The sequence below is a fragment of the Mesocricetus auratus genome, unplaced genomic scaffold (genome assembly GCF_017639785.1).
Source record: "Mesocricetus auratus isolate SY011 unplaced genomic scaffold, BCM_Maur_2.0 Super-Scaffold_100004, whole genome shotgun sequence".
In the NCBI taxonomy this organism is placed as follows: Eukaryota; Metazoa; Chordata; class Mammalia; order Rodentia; family Cricetidae; genus Mesocricetus; species Mesocricetus auratus.
In genome coordinates, this window is record NW_024429189.1 from 58184758 (window position 1) to 58202721 (window position 17964).

General features: G+C 43.8%; 1 protein-coding gene and 1 long non-coding RNA gene across 2 annotated transcripts in view; one reads left to right on the top strand and one right to left on the bottom strand.

The window, feature by feature from the left end:
- The first annotated feature begins 248 nt into the window (after positions 1–248).
- Positions 249–2655, top strand: LOC121140418. Its single transcript, XR_005877249.1, has 2 exons — positions 249–424; positions 2467–2655. It is a non-coding gene; the product is annotated as an uncharacterized LOC121140418 (long non-coding RNA).
- The window catches only part of Ptprj (protein tyrosine phosphatase receptor type J), a 151485-nt gene continuing 134288 nt past the window's right edge, over positions 768–17964 (bottom strand). Inside the window, 10 exon segments of the mRNA XM_013121916.3 lie at positions 768–4549; positions 7421–7556; positions 8189–8349; positions 11703–11822; positions 13553–13687; positions 13780–13853; positions 15497–15587; positions 16664–16751; positions 16857–16865; positions 17668–17709. Of these exon segments, the coding sequence (XP_012977370.2) occupies positions 4391–4549; positions 7421–7556; positions 8189–8349; positions 11703–11822; positions 13553–13687; positions 13780–13853; positions 15497–15587; positions 16664–16751; positions 16857–16865; positions 17668–17709 (1015 nt within the window). The 3' untranslated portion in view covers positions 768–4390.

The window sequence follows — 17964 nt, forward strand, 5'->3', positions numbered from 1 at the left end:
TGTGGATTGAATGATCCTTTCACAGTGGTTGCCTAAGATCACTGGAAAACACTAATATTTACATTAAAATTCATAACAGTAGCAAAATTAGTTATCAAGTAGCAACAAAAATAATTTACAGTTGGGGGTCACCATAACACGAGGAACTGCACTAAAGGGTGGCAGCATTGAGATGGCTGCCCTATCCAGTTGTCACCATATCCCAGTAACAATGTAATTATGAGATTCCCTAGATGACTCAACAAAAGACCCTCTCAAGATTCTGGTACTTCCTACGGTGAGCATACTTCTAACAAAGTGAGAACATCATTAGCTCTGTACACCCACACAGCCATATCTTCTAAATCTCATACCTTGAAGTATAAACCTCTGGTGCCTCAAAATGTGACGCTACTTGAAGAAGGGACCTAAGGAGGTAGTTAAGGTAAGACAAGATGGTGTGGATAAGGCTCTAGCCAATATCACTAAGCTCTTCAGGCCTGCATAGAGGAAAGGTCATATGTGGACAGGGAGGCCAGACTAGGACTTGCCACCTCTTGATCTCTGATCTCTAGCTTCCAGAACTGTAAGAAGATGATTCCTTTGGCTTAAACTATACAGTATGTGGTATGTCCAACAGTGACCCTAGAAAACTGAAAAAGTCCAGTGGAGACTTGATTTTGTTAGGAATGCCCTGGTAAAATACAACAAACCAGCAACCTGCTTAGTACACAGTAGATACGTAGACTAAGCGGGGTGGAGATAAAGGAAAGAAGGAATCAAGGACATAATGTGTTGACATATTTTGTATTTGGTATTTGTAAGTCTTTAAAAAAAAGATTTTCAGGCCATTTTTTTCTTTAAAAAAAAGCAACCAACAGCAATACTCTGTACAAGTATAACAGACATTAGAAATGTGCATCATTCCAAAATAGTTACAAGAAAGTACAGTTTAGAGTCCACATCAACACTTCTATTCTGTGCCCCGGGGAGAAAAAGCTACAGTTGTTAAACACACAGTTGCTACACGGTAGTCTGAAAACACAGAATTCCGATTTTGTTTTGAGGTGAACCAACTCCAGTCACCAGGCTTGTTTAGCTGAACAAGCGCAATCAAGCATTGCAGAAGAAAACCAGGCTTCTCCATCCCAGGGAAACAGGTGTGAATCAGCTGCATAGTTGACCCTTCCCTACCTCCTCCCTACCCCACCCCACCCCCAGAGCCTCCAGCCTCACAAAGCACAAATCCAGAGGGTCCACTGTGCCCAAGTCTGGCTGGAGATCACAAAGTGGCCTCAGAGAACAGACACCACATTTCCTTCTGGTGCCCACCGTCACTAGATTCAGCTCCAGAGGAAAAGTCTTTGTTCTTAGGAGAAGACATCAATGGCCCAAGTCCTCCACAGCATCTGGCCACCAGTCTGTAGCCCTTTCGTTGATGGGCAGGTTCCACCCTGGCTGCTTTTCTCTATGCAGCCATCACATCTGAGCAGGGAGCTCCACTGTTCCAATTCCACCGGACTCTTCCAATCTGGGTTCACAGTTCCACCGAGGGCTTGGGGCATCCAGTGAGGAGTGCCTTCCCCTCACCTCTGACCAGCCCTGGCCTCAGTCATGGGCCCTCCTGCCAACATGTTAATCTTCCCTTTCCAATGACTGTGCTACACAAACCCCCTACACAGTCCTCCTCCGGATGTGCAATGGCATGATGACCTTGCTGTGACCTGCCCATGTGGAACTCCCAACCTCTCTGCCTTCCTCCTGAGCCTGGGATTAACATGTGAGAGTGGTTTGCTGGGGCTGGTTCCTAAGAACTTTCCAGACCCACTCGGGCAGAAGCAGAGCTTTCTGTGTTTTGCATTTTTATACAGTATGTTTATGACTTTGCTACTTTCATTTTTTAAGAGACTCCATCAGATCTTTTACAGGACTTTGTTAGGGGCAAGTCCTTTCCCCAGCCTTTCCTATGGCAGCAGAGGCTGGGCTTAGGGCTGCACTGGATTTGACCCCTCACTACCCACTACAATGACTCCTAACACACTGAGGAGGTGGGCAGGTGGTATACTGTCAGACAGGCCCATCTGTACAGCACCCCCAAGTCAGCACGTGCAGACTAAATGGGATTTGGGAATAATGAACCCACATTCAGCTTCACTCCACACCTGGGGACAGCATGGCTTCCCTGATTCACAACTGCATTGTCAAAGTCCCCAGAGAAGGTGAGTCAAGGGGCCTACTCCACCCTGGCCAGCCCTTTCCTTAAAGGCTCTCACACTAAATGAACATCAAAATGCAAAGGGTTTAGCAAAAAGTGCAGTTTCCATTTGAGAAGTACAATTCTCCCCCAAAGCATGACAACGTCCTGACCTCTCCTTTCAATCCTCAGTACCTCCAAGGAAAGGGGGACAGAAGACATATAGCATGACAGCTTTTAAGTATATCATGGTTCACCCTCTATAACCCTACAATACTCATGATCCTGTCCAGACAGGCATCAAAGTGCTGGTGAAATGAAGAGCAAGGACAGAACCCCGAAGGCTGCCCCAGAGCCCACAGCCAGGACCCTCGGAGAAGACCCCGCTCTCATCTTCAACAGGGTACCGTTGTCCCAAACATACAGCAGGATGTGTCACTGTGGAAAACAGCCACAGGACTCCAGAGACTTGGCAATTCCTTCATAAGACCTTATATACTTCATTGCCTACTAGAGAATAAACTCAAAACTTCTTCAAATATAACCTGAGCCACAAGATAAAATAAAAGACACAAATATTGTCATGTTAATGCCTTGAGAAGTTTACAGATTATGTACCAATAAAATAAATCCACATAAATTCTGAAAAACTTGGTGAATACACACCTGAAGCCAAAAAAACCCTACATTTTCTTTAAAAAAATCAAAGTAATTACAGCAGCAGTGTAGTGAAAAGAGGTTTTAAAAATAATAATTACATCTTTGATACAAATCAAACTTTGTACACCTCAATTCATAGGAATGACTGGTGTAAGAGTTTAGTATTTATATATACAGTAGATACTGACATGTGTCACTGCAGATAGAGACTAAAGCCAGTGGACTTCGGGGGGGAAAAGGGTTAATCTGAGTTCACACTGAAATGTTCACAGATCACCACGCTATAAAACACACACACACACACACACACACACACACACACACACGCACGCACGCACGCACACGCACACTCACACACACACGTAAAATGCCAACCTGAGTAAAACATTACTAAAAACCCAGAGCATCGTGAACCACTAAGTCACATATTGCACCTTTAAATAATCCTTCTTACCAAAGACAGAAATGAGAGAAAGCAGAAGACGGGATGGGAAGGGGTACTCACACCATGGTATGACAATTCCTCTGCTTCTCCCATCCCCCACCCCACCCCACTATCATGGTGATACTTTAAATTTCTGTTCTCACCCAACTGATGGGATGAAAATGTCACCAACAGAAGCCTTTGGAGAGAACTGGGGGAAAAAAAGAAAAAAAATGGAGCACAAATGTATGTCAAGGGTGGGTCAAAGAGAAAGCCTCCTCTAATCAAATGAGAACAGGAATGTTACTGAGAAGGCAAACCTCTGATACGAAGCTACTATTTAAATATTCTGTATATTCCAATTATGAGATTCAATATAAAAATAGAGACATCTACTGAGTTTTGCCCGTGGAAGCATAATTCAAAAAAGGCACATGTTCAAATAGAAACCCATGCAGAAAAGGCACCATGTGCCCCTCCCTGCACGATAAACACCCACAGTCATGTATTTCCATCAGCTAGATTCCAAGATACAGTAGGTAAAAATAGACCTCTGATACTTAAAATATATTCAACCCAACATAATCCTTGCTTTTGCATGTGAATCATATAAAAGTCCTAAAAAATGAGAGAGAGAGAGAGAGAGAGAGAGAGGAGAGAGAGAGACAGAGAGACAGAGAGACAGAGAGAGAGAGAGAGACAGAGAGACAGAGAGAGAGAGAGACAGAGAGACAGAGAGAGAGAGAGAGAGAGAGAGAGAGAGAGAGAGAGAGAGAGAGAGAGAGAGAGAGAGAGAGAGAGAGAGAGAGAGAGAACCTGTTAGGAAAAGAAAAATAAAATCGTAGCTCACTTTTCCTGGTTTTCCACAATTCTCAAGGGGGAAAAAGTAAGCCCATCCCATTGGTAATCAGGAATGCAGCTGATTTATATACCACCTGTCCATAGCTCCCGACAGCCCCAACTCCCTATTTGCCATGTTTTACACGCACAGCCTCATGCCCTCCAAGGTAGTTCTAACAGAACAGAACAAAGAACTGAGAAATGAGACATATAAAAACATGTCCACATCAGGGCATTTTCTTTCACTGTGGGTGTGGCGGTCTGGTTAACTTCAGAAAGGGTTTGCTTTGGAACTAGGCGATGTAACCATTAGTCTTTCCAAACATGCTCACTGGCTCGAGGTTTTCATAGATTGTCATTGCGGTTGTGTTCTGATAGATGAGATCAACTTTTGAGTCTTTCTGGGCTCTGATAATATCCAAAACACACTGGTTGAGGAAAACATACTGGTCCTGGGAGAAAAGGCAAGGAAAGAGAACCAATAAGCACCAGTCCCAGGGATAAGCACTCAAATAACCACCACCACATCACCCCAAACACCAGCCATCCACCCGGCAGCCAAGGGTTCAAATTAACACATCTCGGGGTCTAAGAACACCCTGATGAACCGTCAAGACCACAAAGCATGGCTTTCTTAGTCAATGATGCTTAAACATCACTTTTCCTGACCAAGGAAACATCAGAACCTTGGGGACAGTGAGACAAAGATTCGGAGGAAATAAAGCATAAATACGTTCAAGACAGTAAAAGTCCAGTGAGATTTCCATGGTCAAGGAATCTGTATGGACTAAGAGTAAACTTAATTGTCCGAAGAGGAGAAGGATTAAAGGAGACGGGGGACCAGAGTGCGGACCATTCTTTAGGGAAGTGTGATGATTAATCTTAATCACCAACTGAATGAAATTTAGAATCACCTAGGAGACACACCTCTGGGTATGTATGAGGGCATCTCCAGAGAGGGTTACCTGCAGAGGGAAGTCACATCCTGAATGTGGGCGTCTCCATTCTAGGTGCTGAGAAGGGAGCTGAGTACCAACAGTCACCTCCCTCCTTTCCAACTGCAGGCAGAATGTGGCCAGCCATGTCATCCCGCCACTGCCATAGCTTAGGGACACTCTCATTGGTACACCTTCCCTTCCATGATGGGCTGGATCCCAAACCATGAGGTAAAACCAACTTCAGCACAGCAAGTTTTTGAAAAAGTAACTAATACAAGCCTCCAGGGATCTACAGGTAGTTGTTTAAATAGAGGAAGTATATGCCAACACAGAAAAATAACCAGGTGTAAGAAGAAACCTCATAAGGAAGTGTTGTATATAAAACATGATCTGATCTTTTCCAAATTCTCCACCTATGTATGTGTGCACACATTCACATCGTATGCAGAGTCCTACAGCGACACCTGCTGTGCCAGCTACTTCTTTTGCTGCCATGACCAATTATCTGACAAGAAGCAATTTAAGGGAAGAAGGATTTTTTGCAGCTCACAGCCCATCATGGCTGGGAGAGGGTGGTGACAGGAGCATCAGTTAGCTGGTCACACTGCTTCCACAGTCAAGAAGCAGAGGGCAGACAGGAAATAGAACCCAGATATAAACCCGTAATGCCCACCTCTAGTGACCCACATCCTCCAGCAAGGCACTGCTCCCTGAAGGTTCTACAACCTTTCAAAGTGGCACCACCAGCTGTGGACCAAATGTTCAAACACATGAGCCCAGGAGGTTATGGGGATTCAAACCAAAGCTCAAGCTAAAGGTGAATATGGCCTTCCTCTAGGAAGTAGGGTTAGTGAAGTAAAAGAGGTGGAAAATGTAGTCTCTGTAGCCCTACAATGTTAATTTTAATATATTATTTTTGAAAATAGGAAAAAGATGGGGGGCTGGAGAGGAGGATCAGTGTGGCTAAGCATTTGTCATGCAGCAGTAGGACTAAATGGCAGATCCACAAAACCCATGGAAATGCTGGGTGGGTGTGGCCTCAGAACAAGGGAGTCACCCCAGAGCAAGTCAGCTAACTAGATCAGCCATATTTTCATGCTCTGGGTTTGATGGTGAGACCTTGCATCACTAAATAAGATGGAAGGGTAATCTAGGACAATTACACGCATGCACGCACGCACACAGGCACACAAAAACGGAAAAAGTGAAATGAGAGAAGACTCTACAGACAGATAATACGATTTCTCTTCTTCTCACTCTTTAAAACTATAGTAGAAAACTGAAAATCTACCACAGAAGAAAGCAAACTTTCCTTCTTTCTCTCACAATCATGCAACCCACCCGAAAGCACACAATGTACCTAGTCCTCTAGAACACTCCCTGCTAGACTCAAACACAGCTTATATTCATAAGTTTCTAAAGTGGTGCATGGTAACAGCCTGAAACAAAATGAATATTCTGTTCTCATCCTGGTCCAGGAATATCTACCTCTGAGGGGACCCCTTCCCACCACACTGTGATGAGAATGTGCCTCGGATACGAGCTTACCAAGGACACCAGGAAGAACAAACCCAATAGCATTACACACATCACAGTCCATACTGAGCGTGAGTTCTCTCACTGCTCAGTCATCCTTCCATAGCTCCCATAACCGATTCCTTAACATTCAAGGCTGGGTAAGGACAAGCTGCTGCACTTGTGCTTCAACAGCAATGTGCTATTTCCCACCATTAAAATTTGGTAAGTCATCTGTTCTGATAGCTTAAAGACAGCCAGATCTTCTTAGAAACAAAGACCCAAGGTCTGGAGAGATGGATTAGCCATCAAAGGCTAGACTCACAAGCAAAAATATAAGAAACAAAGATCCAAAACTACCAGTCTTATAAATTTAAAATCTGGAAGCAGAGCCAAAAGACTCAAAAAAATTAATCTGAGGGCTGGAGAGATGGCTCAGTAGTTAAGAACACTGCAGAGATCTTGCAGAAGACACGGGTTTGAATCCCATCACCTACATGGTGGCTCGCAACTACCTGTAACTCCATTTCCAGGGTATCCAATGCTCTCTTCTGTCCTCTGCAAGAATGTTATACACAGACATACACACAGGCCAAATCACCCATACACACAAAATAAAAACAAACAATCTCTTTAAAGAAGATCGTTTGAAAAGTCAGAAGCCGTAAGGACTCCTGACACTCTATCTGCACGTGTGGTGCCACTGGTGCTATTGTGTCAAATGATTTAATTAGGATCTACAAAGAAATTTACAACCAAGAGCCAGAAATACCTAGAAGAGGTTAATATTTTAAGCCAAGCATGTGACTCCATATGATGTTTTAGAGACAGTTGGGGAGGGCAGAATGTCAAACCCAGATGGGACCTCACCTCTGTCTGTACCATAAGAGGCCTGTGCATCCGAAGATCATAGACAATACCATACACATCCACGGTGTTCTCATTCTCTATCTGATAGATCAGACGATCGATAGCAATGAAAGTGCCTGTCCTTCCGACCCCAGCACTAGAAAACAAGAGACATGAGCTCATCACCATCAGCTGCCTTCATCATGTGTCTCTCAGTTCCCCCGTTGGTACCCACGTCTCCATTATCACTGTTTGGAGCTAACACAAACACTGTTGCTCAACTGCATCCTCAAGTGAAAAATGTCACAAACAAAGCATCTTGCTAAACCATCTCATACTCCATGCCACTCAAATGGTCCTCTAGCCTAACACAGAAAGTTCTACCTATTTATGAAGGCCCTGCTCTAAATTAATTCTTTGGTCTTTAATTGCTAAATTCATACTGTTCTACTATAGGAGTTCTGTAAATGACCAGATGGCAACTATCTTCAGCTTAGCAATGTAAATGATACATAAGCCAGTGGGCGTGACTGTGTTCCAGTGAGGTTAAATATATAAAAATAAGCCACTAACCCTGTTTGGCCCACAGGTTATACAGCCTGCCAACTCCTTTCTTCATTGCTCAGTGACTAAGTCCCTGGTCTCCTCTTGCAACCTATCCTTGAGTTTCCAACTACCTATTGCATTTCCCCTTGGGTGTTGCTTTGGGAGGTGGTGCTTATAAATATCATTATATTTTATTAAAGTTGTCACACACACACACACACATGAGCTGTCAAATGTGTATACCTGCAGTGCACCAGAATTGGTGATTCGGGGGGAATCTGCTTCATGTAGTCTCGGACCAGGTAACGAAAGTTGATGAGCAGGTCAGTGGTGTCAGGAACACCGTGGTCAGGCCAGGAGGTGAAATGGAACTGCCGCAGAGGATGACTCTCACTTGTCTGCATCTAGAAGCCAACAAAGTGGGTTAGAGACCTAGAGAATAAGGATACCCGACAATATCACAATGAGAGAAGTCAAGCAAAGAACTGTATCACACAAGCGGACAACAGGCAGCCAGGCAGTAACAGTTCTAATCAGAAATTCCAATCACAGCACATTTGATCACCAAATCCTCATAATATTACCAGGAAGGAAGGGCTTCATATCTCCCACTAAAGACATGAAGCAGAAGTTCATGGGAAACAGGAGTACCCCCTCCCTCCCACCCCTCCCCGCTCATCTCACATGGATCCAACACACCCAGCTCAATTCTGAGTTTATATCACTTGTATTCTCAGCCACCAGCCTGTAAGAGCCCCACACCCACACACCTGCTCCTCCTGGGAACTTCATGAGCCCCATCCTACAGCCCATCCACAAATGGCACTTCCCTTAAATCCCAAAATCGTTTCCCTAAGTATGGTCAGAAGGTCAGCAAAAACCACCTAGTAAGTCCTGGGCTTTCCAGATAATCTATGGGACACACAACCACCAAACACCAAGCTGGTCTAAGAAAGGAATGAACACACACACACACACACACACACACACACAGACTCACAGTCTCCTACTTCAACATCTGGCAGGCAGGAGACAGTGAACACTATTATAACAAATCTAGTCAATCACACCAGTTTGTGTTCGACCTTAACCAAGCATGTGCCTGGAATTACCAAAAGCTCTGCTTGTGGGGCCAGTCACGTCCCTTCCAGTCCTTGATTCAACTATACTCATTCGTCATTCGTCTGTACCTGATCTTACCTATGTCCCCCACAGTTGGGCACTGGGCATCTCCATCACTGAAGTTAATTTTAATGTTTATTCATTATAAATCTACATTATTCAAAGTTTGAGAAATAGGAAAGAGGACACTGGAGAGCCTCACCACAGATAACCAACATCATAAATGTTATTGTAAGGGTTTACTGCGAGGATCAGGGAAGGAGACACAGAGAAACAGTAGAAAGTAGAGCTTCTTGGGAATAGCTCTGCAGAGGGACAGGGAGCAGGGACGCAGAGGCAGGAGAGCAGGTGGGCAGGAGGCAGGGGGCTCAGACTAGGGGCGGTAGTCAAGAAAGTGAAGCTCTATCTGTAATGTTCTTATTCTATAAAAGGAAATGTATGCATGCATTTCACATAATTACAAAACACTATTTTAGAAAATGCCATGTGGAAGCCTATATTGGATCTTAAAATAAGAAAAGCCTTCAGAGTGGAACATGTAGTCTCTAGAATCTGTAGAGCTTCCTTTATATATACACAACGAGAGCAATAGTATTTTCTTTAATCATTTGGTCAATCCTATGTACAACTTCCCAGTGAACCCCAAGCAGAAGCAATATGCCAGCCAACTTAAATGGGCAAAGCCTGCAGAAAGAAGCATGATGTATTTCAAAGGTTTCTTACTGGCTGTGATCTTACCTAGTGAGGTAGTCACGCCACTGTATGCTCAATGTCTCCAAAGGAGGACCTGAAATACTTCCTGAGGCCAGAGTCTTTGAACCCAGTAACTAGTAAGAATTAGTATTTCATACACTGTGCCTTACCTATGTCTTCAGGAATCTTTAAGATTGATTCATCCTTACAAACTATGACCCAGTCTATCAGCTCTGTTAAAATATAACACCACTGAATCTACTTATTGGCTTTTCTTTTATGCACTGTATCCATGTATGTAGGTATGTAGGTGTGATATTGATACACACACACACACACACACACACACACACACACAGAGCACCACAAACCTATAATTCCAGTACTGAGGCTGAGACAGAGGTTCATGAGTTTAAGGCCAGCCTTGGCTACCTAGTAAGACACTATCTTAAAACTTGGTCTCTAGGATGTATCACTGACACAACCTTTACACATCTTCTCATGGTAATTACAGTCATTCCTTGACAACCATGTGGATTGATCCCAGTAAAGTCTGAGAATGTTCAGGTTCCCAAAGTAATACAACCATGTGTGCATGCAACCTGCACACACATGCCTGTGCACAGTAATATACACATATGACAACATACATTACACAGCCCAAGTGCATATATAATGTTCACACAGACACCTTCCTCAGAATACACCCATCATTCAACAACATATGATTATACTGTAGAACATTTCTAAACTGCATCACCTAGTGTATTTTAAATAGTTGTTACACTATTGCTATACTATTATATTTTAAATATTATTATACTATACTGCATGGCTTAGGGAATGATGGACCTAACTGTACATGTTAAGTACAAACACTATTTTTATTCTGAATATGTTCAATCCCAGGTTGGTTGAATTTACAGCTGAACCAAGCAGCAGAAGTGAAAGGGCTGGTTGTATGTCGTCTACATACACAGTATGTCTAAAAGCTGGATGACACAGTATGTACAGAAGTCAGAGTTTAGTTATCCATTCACCAGAAGCTAGCTATACATGTGGTTTCCAAATTGTTCGACCACCACAAAGAATGCTGATGAGGTGGGTATGATCTAAATAATTTGTGAGTATATATGAAATTATCAAAGAACATGTAATAATAAAACAGCAGACATTGGACATATACCCAAGAGAAATAAAAATGAAGAGCTTACTCATTTCTTAAAGAAGCTGTTCCTTCTAAATAAACAACCTTCTAAAAATAACAGAGATTGTGACTAGTTACCAACACGAATAACTAATAAACAATGCTGATCTGTAACTAATAAGCCCATTCCTGAATTTCACATTGTTTCTTTATAATCAGAGACTCAAACTTGAGTCCACCAGATTAAAAGGGATGAACATTTTTAGATCCAATCTGAGCTAGAAAATATTAGAGCCATTTGCACGCTCAGCAGCAGATATCAATGGTGACTCTGAGCACTTTTGCTACTAAAAATGAAAAGTCAACTCAGCTCCTAGAATGTCTGTATGATTTAACTGGATTTGTTTTTGTAACTTTTGGGGGAAAGGGAGTACAGTGCATGTGCCCTGGAACATGAACTATGGAATTAACATAAACTGTTCCTAGCAGCAACCACCCACTCCAAGGCAAATCCCTACTAAGATGACCCAAAAGGCCTCCGGTCACCTGGAAATAAATACAGTGTCACTGACACAGCCATGCTCATAAGATTTATTTATTCAGGAAAGACACAAAAGTCCCATCAAAAAAGTAAAGCTAGGCGCTCCTGAGAGAGCATGTAGATGTGGGCATTTTAATTTTGTAAAAAGAAGCAAAAAAACACTTTTCTCATGTATCAAATATTAGTTATTTCCAACCTATAGATATCATTCCCAATTCATATCCATTAATTTTCTCAGATCAATGTTGACTTACATTTTTTACCACGAAATCTCTGATGGTCCATTCCGGAAGAACAACTTCTGAGGTCATTGCCACGGTTATGTTCCCGTAGTCATGAGCCTGCTTGGAAGGCCAGTACTCCTCACATTTGGTCTAGAACACAGGATTGGCTGTGTGAAGACACAGGGATCGCACTCCCACCACATCCAAGACTCACGAGCAAGCACAAGTCATGAGGCTGACAAGGGGACTGCTCGGTCTCTCAGCTGCTTCTGTCTCACCCAACACAGATTTGCACATGTACTAATAATTTCAAATACTATAGATGCATCTTTAAGGGAGATGAATCTGGCTTTTTCAAGGCTAAAGATCTGTGTCCAGTACTCAGATCTCATTTCAAGAAACATTACATGGAAGGTGACCTTTGACTACATGTCAGTTGTGGCATGTACACTCTCCAACACACATATACACATCATACACACAACATAACAAAAATCAATTATAGGGAATGATGTCTGACAAGTTCCAGTTACCACCCAGGACAGCACCATTCATGGTGAACATCTGGCCATCAGCAGCCATACCACTGAGCTGTCAGAACCCCACTTCTCAAAAGGGGGGGGGTGAGGCAGAAACATCCTGTGGATAGCTCTGGCAGATAGGCAGGTGTGGGAATCACTGACTCATGGACTGTCTTACTCTTCAAGAAAAGGATAGGAGGGAAAGAAGGAGGGAGGGAGGGAGGAAAAGAGGAAGGAGGGAGAGAAGGAGGGAGGAAAAGAGGAGGGAGGGAGGGAGGGAGGGAAGGAGGGAGGGAGGGAGGAAAAGAGGAAGGAGGGAGAGAAGGAGGGAGGAAAAGAGGAGGGAGGGAGGGAGGGAGGGAAGGAGGGAGAGAAGGAGGGAGGGAAGGAGGGAGGGAGGGAGGGAGGCAGGGAGGGAGGGAGGGAGGGAGGCAGGGAGGGAGGGAGGGAGGCACGGAGGGAAGGAGGGGAGCAGGGAGGCAGGGAGGCAGGGAGGCAGGGAGGCAGGGAGGCAGGGAGGAAATTCCTTATTCCAGGCATGGAAGCTCATGTCTGTAAACTCAGTCATTAGAAGGCAGGAGGATGGTACAAGTTCAAGTCTAGCCTGGTCTAAGAATGAAGCCCTGTCTCAAAATCAAACAAGCAAAGAAAACACAAAACACTGATAGCTGGGTATTGTTCAGCAGCACAGTACGTGCTTAGCAAAGTCAAGGTCCTAGGTCCAAAGCCAACACTAAATTATAGTAGTAATTCATAATTCTCCATGAAGTAATATTAATTCTCATTCTGCAGGCACACAATACTTTAGCATGTGTTTTTCAACTCATCTCTATTTATGGAAATAGGAGATTTTATTCCTAGGAGAGATTTTAATCTGTGACAGAAATGGTGGGAGGGTTCCAGGCCACACAAGAAGAGAGAGAGCTGATGGGACTCGCCTGGGGATAAGTCTGAAATGTTTTGTTTAGTGTCAAAAATTAGTTTGAAAATCAGAGGTTTGGAAGCTGGCTGCTTAGAGACGGAACAGGCAGGCTTTACAGGAGCAGAACTGACAACTGCAGAGCCGTGGGGTCTTGTATACCTCACTCCAGGCCTGCAGTGTCCACTGCACTAACCCCGGTCCATCCACTCACTAACTCCAGCAGAGATACAATCACAGACATCAATACGAGCCCACAAAGGAACATCATATAATTGTTATTTTTAAGATTCTTTTAAAACCTTCTTTCTAAAAGCTAAAAATAGAGAATATTTTCTAAGGATGAGAGTGTTAACATGTAGGAAAGGGTGCCTTTTAAAAGATGAAGATAACCTCTACCACAATAAAAATTTATATATTTTTTTCCAAAAGATACTTACCCTTCCCTGCTCCACACATTTGGTCAACATAACAATGGCATATACATTTTTCTCCCAAACCATACGCCAAAAATCTTTCAAAGTGTTGGGTAAAGGTCCTTGTGTGGCAATGAAATCTCCCTTGGAATGGTAGCCCTAGAAATAGAAAGTTCAGTCATCTTCAAAGACACAGAAAGAACTGTTCTGGTTCAGAGGAGCCCCCGGGGCTGTGGGCAGCCACCACTTACAGGCATATAGTTGGCATTGATGTAGTCATCCGTTGAATGGGTCAGGACTGAAAGTTTGACTCGAGAAATATCATCTGTGGCATTAAAGGAAAGAAAGATCCTCATTTGAAGCTGAGTTTCAAGCAATCTGCACACAGGGAGCTTTTAGAAGTACAAACTGGAAGCCCTCAGCTGACAGGCTGCTCACACTGTATGCTCACTGCCTCATCTGACTCTTGCGGATTCTGTGACTGTGGCGCAGAGAAGCTGCATGACAGCCTGAGGAGAACTAACCCTGAAACCTAGGCGGCCTGGCAACATGGCCTATGTTCTCACCACCTTCCCAGACTAAACAAGCCTTTGCTCCCAGCAGCCTCGGGTGCCCGTTTTGAGCAGGGCAGCTGCTAAGCAACCACACTCACACCTCAAAACCAGCTCACAAGCTTTTGAGATAAAGAAATCAGGAGTTTCAGAGATGAAGTGACAATTCCAAGTCCTTCTATCTGGGGAAACAACAGACAGAATCTGAACTCAAAGCCTATTCTACTATGGCAGAAAAGACATCCAAGTTAACCTTTCCCCACTGCCTTATAAAGTTGTTACAAGGCTAGTGAGATGCTTCAGGCATTGAAGCTGGCTGCCAAGACCGGTAACCTGAGTCTGGCCCCCAAGTTACACATGATGGAGGGAGAGATCTGACATCCACACACATGCCATGGCACATCCATACCCATACATATGGACAATCAGTAAACCAAAGATAGATGGATGGATGGATGGACGGACGGACAGACGGACGGATGACAAACCAACAGGCAGGCAGGCAGGCAGGCAGACAGACAGACAGACGAATAAAGTTCTATATTTGGAGTTGTGGAGAAGGCTCAACCAGTATAGTGCTGACATACAAATGTAAGGACCTAAATTCAAAACCCTAGTACCCACAATGCACACCTATAATCTCTGCACTGGAGAGGGAGAAACAAGCTTCTTGGGGCTCCATGGCCAGCTACTCTAATTGAATCATCAAGATCCAGGATCAATAATGACCCTTGTCTCAAAAATGAATGGGTAGGGAGGACCTGGGGTAAGATGATTGAGGAAAAAGTGTGATCAGAACATATTGTATTAAAAAAAGCATTTTCTTTTTTTTCCCCTTTGAAGGCCATTTTATTTCAAACCATCACATGCACAAATATAAGCAAACAAACAACTATTCACCCAAACAAATAAACAGACAAAAACCGAGTTCATTCTGTGTTGGCTAACTATTCCTGTTCATAGGGCCTGCCCTGGAGTGTTGTTGATCAAGGTTGTGAACCTCCATTGTGGACAACTGATTTTTCCTTATCAGTGGGAATAACAGGGAAAAAAAGCATTTTCAATTTAAAAAAACAGACAGAGAGCAATTGAGGAAGACAACCCAATGTCAACCTCTGGACCTGTTTCTCCTGCTGCCCCTTTCATCCAGAACAACTAGAACAAGAATACAACTCTGAATGGGTCACATAACACAGTGGTTCATTTTCTTCACCTGTGAAATGGATATCCACAACCTACTCTCCAAGCTGAGGTTGTTAGGGTAAAATTAAATATAACACTCTTCATGGAGTACCTGGTTCATTAGGTAAACGCTTGTGGGAATATGTGGTGCTCAATGATAGTGGAGATAGCAAGTGGGTTTCATTGACGTGAAGGCCAGTACCAGACAAAGGGAAGGCAGGAATAAAACACTCACAAGGCAGGACATTGTTATAGCGATTCTTCCCTCTGTTCTCAGCTATCTCAGCTGTACATTTAGATAGACTTATTCCAATCAGCTTCAGATCCTGAAAACAAAGTAAGTGAGTTGAGTATTTATTCGGGCACAGGGCAGAACAAAGTAGGAATGCAGAGGCAGAGCGGATTACTGCTCATTGGAAAGAGATGCTGAGCATCTGAACTCCGCAATACCTGTGAGTAGGCGCTTAGAGGATATGGCCATGCAAGATGCGATCAGTCAAATGAAGTCACACTGGAATAGGGTGAGTCCTTAACCTAATATGGGTTATGCTGTTATGAGTGCAGAAACAAGGAAACACCCCAAATCAAGGGACAATGGGGACTTTCCAGAAACAGGGAGTATCGTGGAAGGATCTTCCCAAAGGCTAAGGAAGAACATGTCCTGCTGACACTGTGACTTTGAGCATCTTGAACAATGAGACAGTAACTTTGTCAGCCACCCAGTTTGTGGTACTTAGATAGGGCAGCACTTAAGAAACCAAACTAGAGGTAAAAATGAAAGGGAAAGGAGGATTCTTGCCGTCTACAAGCTGGATATTCAGGAGTCACTAGCCTGGCAAGGCAGAGTGAGGCACACAGACAGAACCAGGCCCTAGAAGAACAAATGTAACACAGACTGAGTCTGCCTGTGGGATCTGAGGCATGGGGAGGAGGCAGTGTCAGAACTGACGATGAGCTATGATGGTGGACTCTGGGAATACAAAAGTAGACTTGGCCACAGGGGAACAAGAGTGTTTGCTCCTTCCAAGTGACAACAGTTCCTGGGGAACAGGAAGTAGCAGAGCCTGAAAGTCAAGAAACTAGTAAAGTCCAGAGTCACCTTTGACCCCACAGCTGTCAAGCCCCAGACCTCCAAATGGCCCATGTGGCTTCTTTATTGCTCATATAGCTTATCAATGACCCTGGTAAATGGTCCCCTAGCTTCAATCCCTGTCTCTGTCTCTCCCTGGACAATCTTCAGGTAGACTAAGCACATGTTCCATCACAAGTGAAGGCCCGTGTGTGCTTCCAGCCAACAGCAGGAGCAGGATGCCCCAGAGGGACAGGCACAGTCTTCTCTCCCCTCTAGGCTGCCTCTCACCCAAAGCTCTACCATAATACACAACAGTTTACGACCACGTACCTCGTATTCCTCTGCAAACCCACAGTTGGAGTCAGCTTGCTGTTTCTTAAAGTAGGCTTCAAAATTCTCCACTCGAATTAACTTGGATCTAAGGAGGAAAAAAAAAGTTGGGTTTTATTTTTTGCTTATTTTTTCATTCAATTAAGTTCAGACTCAAAACATAAAAATGAAACGTAAAAATGAAGCTACTCACTTTTTAGGTCTTCATCACAGAAAGAAAAAAGAAAAAAATTAATCAGTTAGAAAGACGTACTCATTTTAGAAGTAAGCATCAACTCAAAAGAACAAAGTCAGACACAGTGAGGGGTGTAGGTTGGAGACTAATGCAATGTTATTTAAAAAAACAAAATGCAAATCAGGAAAGCAGCCCTATCCTGTAACTGGTCATACTTGTGAAATAACTGATTTTCCTCAGCTCCTGAAAATCCCCTCACTTTTGTAAAACAGGACAATTACCCTGTGCGGGTGCTGTGGAGATAGCTCAGTGGGCCAGAGTGCCTGCTGCCCAAACATGGACACTTGAGTCCCAATCCTCAGCACCCACACATAAAGACAGGCATGGCCACATGCACCTGTAACCCCAGTGCTGGATGGGGTAGGGACAGGAGAATGACAGAGGCCGGCTGGTTGTCAGTATAGCTCTGAATTTAGCAGGAAGCCCTGTCTCAGGGGACCACAGCAGGCAGCGATAAGAGCCATCCCCTTCCGGTCTCTGGGCACTCATGGGGATGCATACCTGCACACACAAGTACACTAGGCATGCAGAGAACCCCACTTATCAGTAAAACTGAAGGACTTGTAGGGAAACAAAAACGAACGTAACTTCAGGAGGATAGTAAAACAAAGACTCCTTGCAGAAAACAGCAAGAACTTCCAATGATCGTGGTTGATCTGTCAGTCAGGGAAAATGTCAGCTATTTCTATCAAAAAAATGCTTTAGATAGTCACTGAACAGACTGGGGGAGGGCTGAGAATCTTAAAATATATTTGTAATTCAGACTTACTTAATTTGAGAAAACGAGACTTCATTATTTTTGGCATCTTTCCTATTTTGAAAGGGAGAAGAAAAAAGGCCCATTAGACAAAGACCTTCATCCTGCTCTGCCATCTTTCACGTATCCACAGACACCTTCTTCCCAAGCAGTGGCTCAGGTCAAACGAAAGCCTGCTCACCAGGGCCCCACCAACATAACCATGCTCACTAATGCTCAGCCTAACAGCCGTGCAGGAAACTGAGACGAATCAAAAGTCTATTTGAGTGAGAGAGAGAGAGAGAGAGAGAGAGAGAGAGAGAGAGAGAG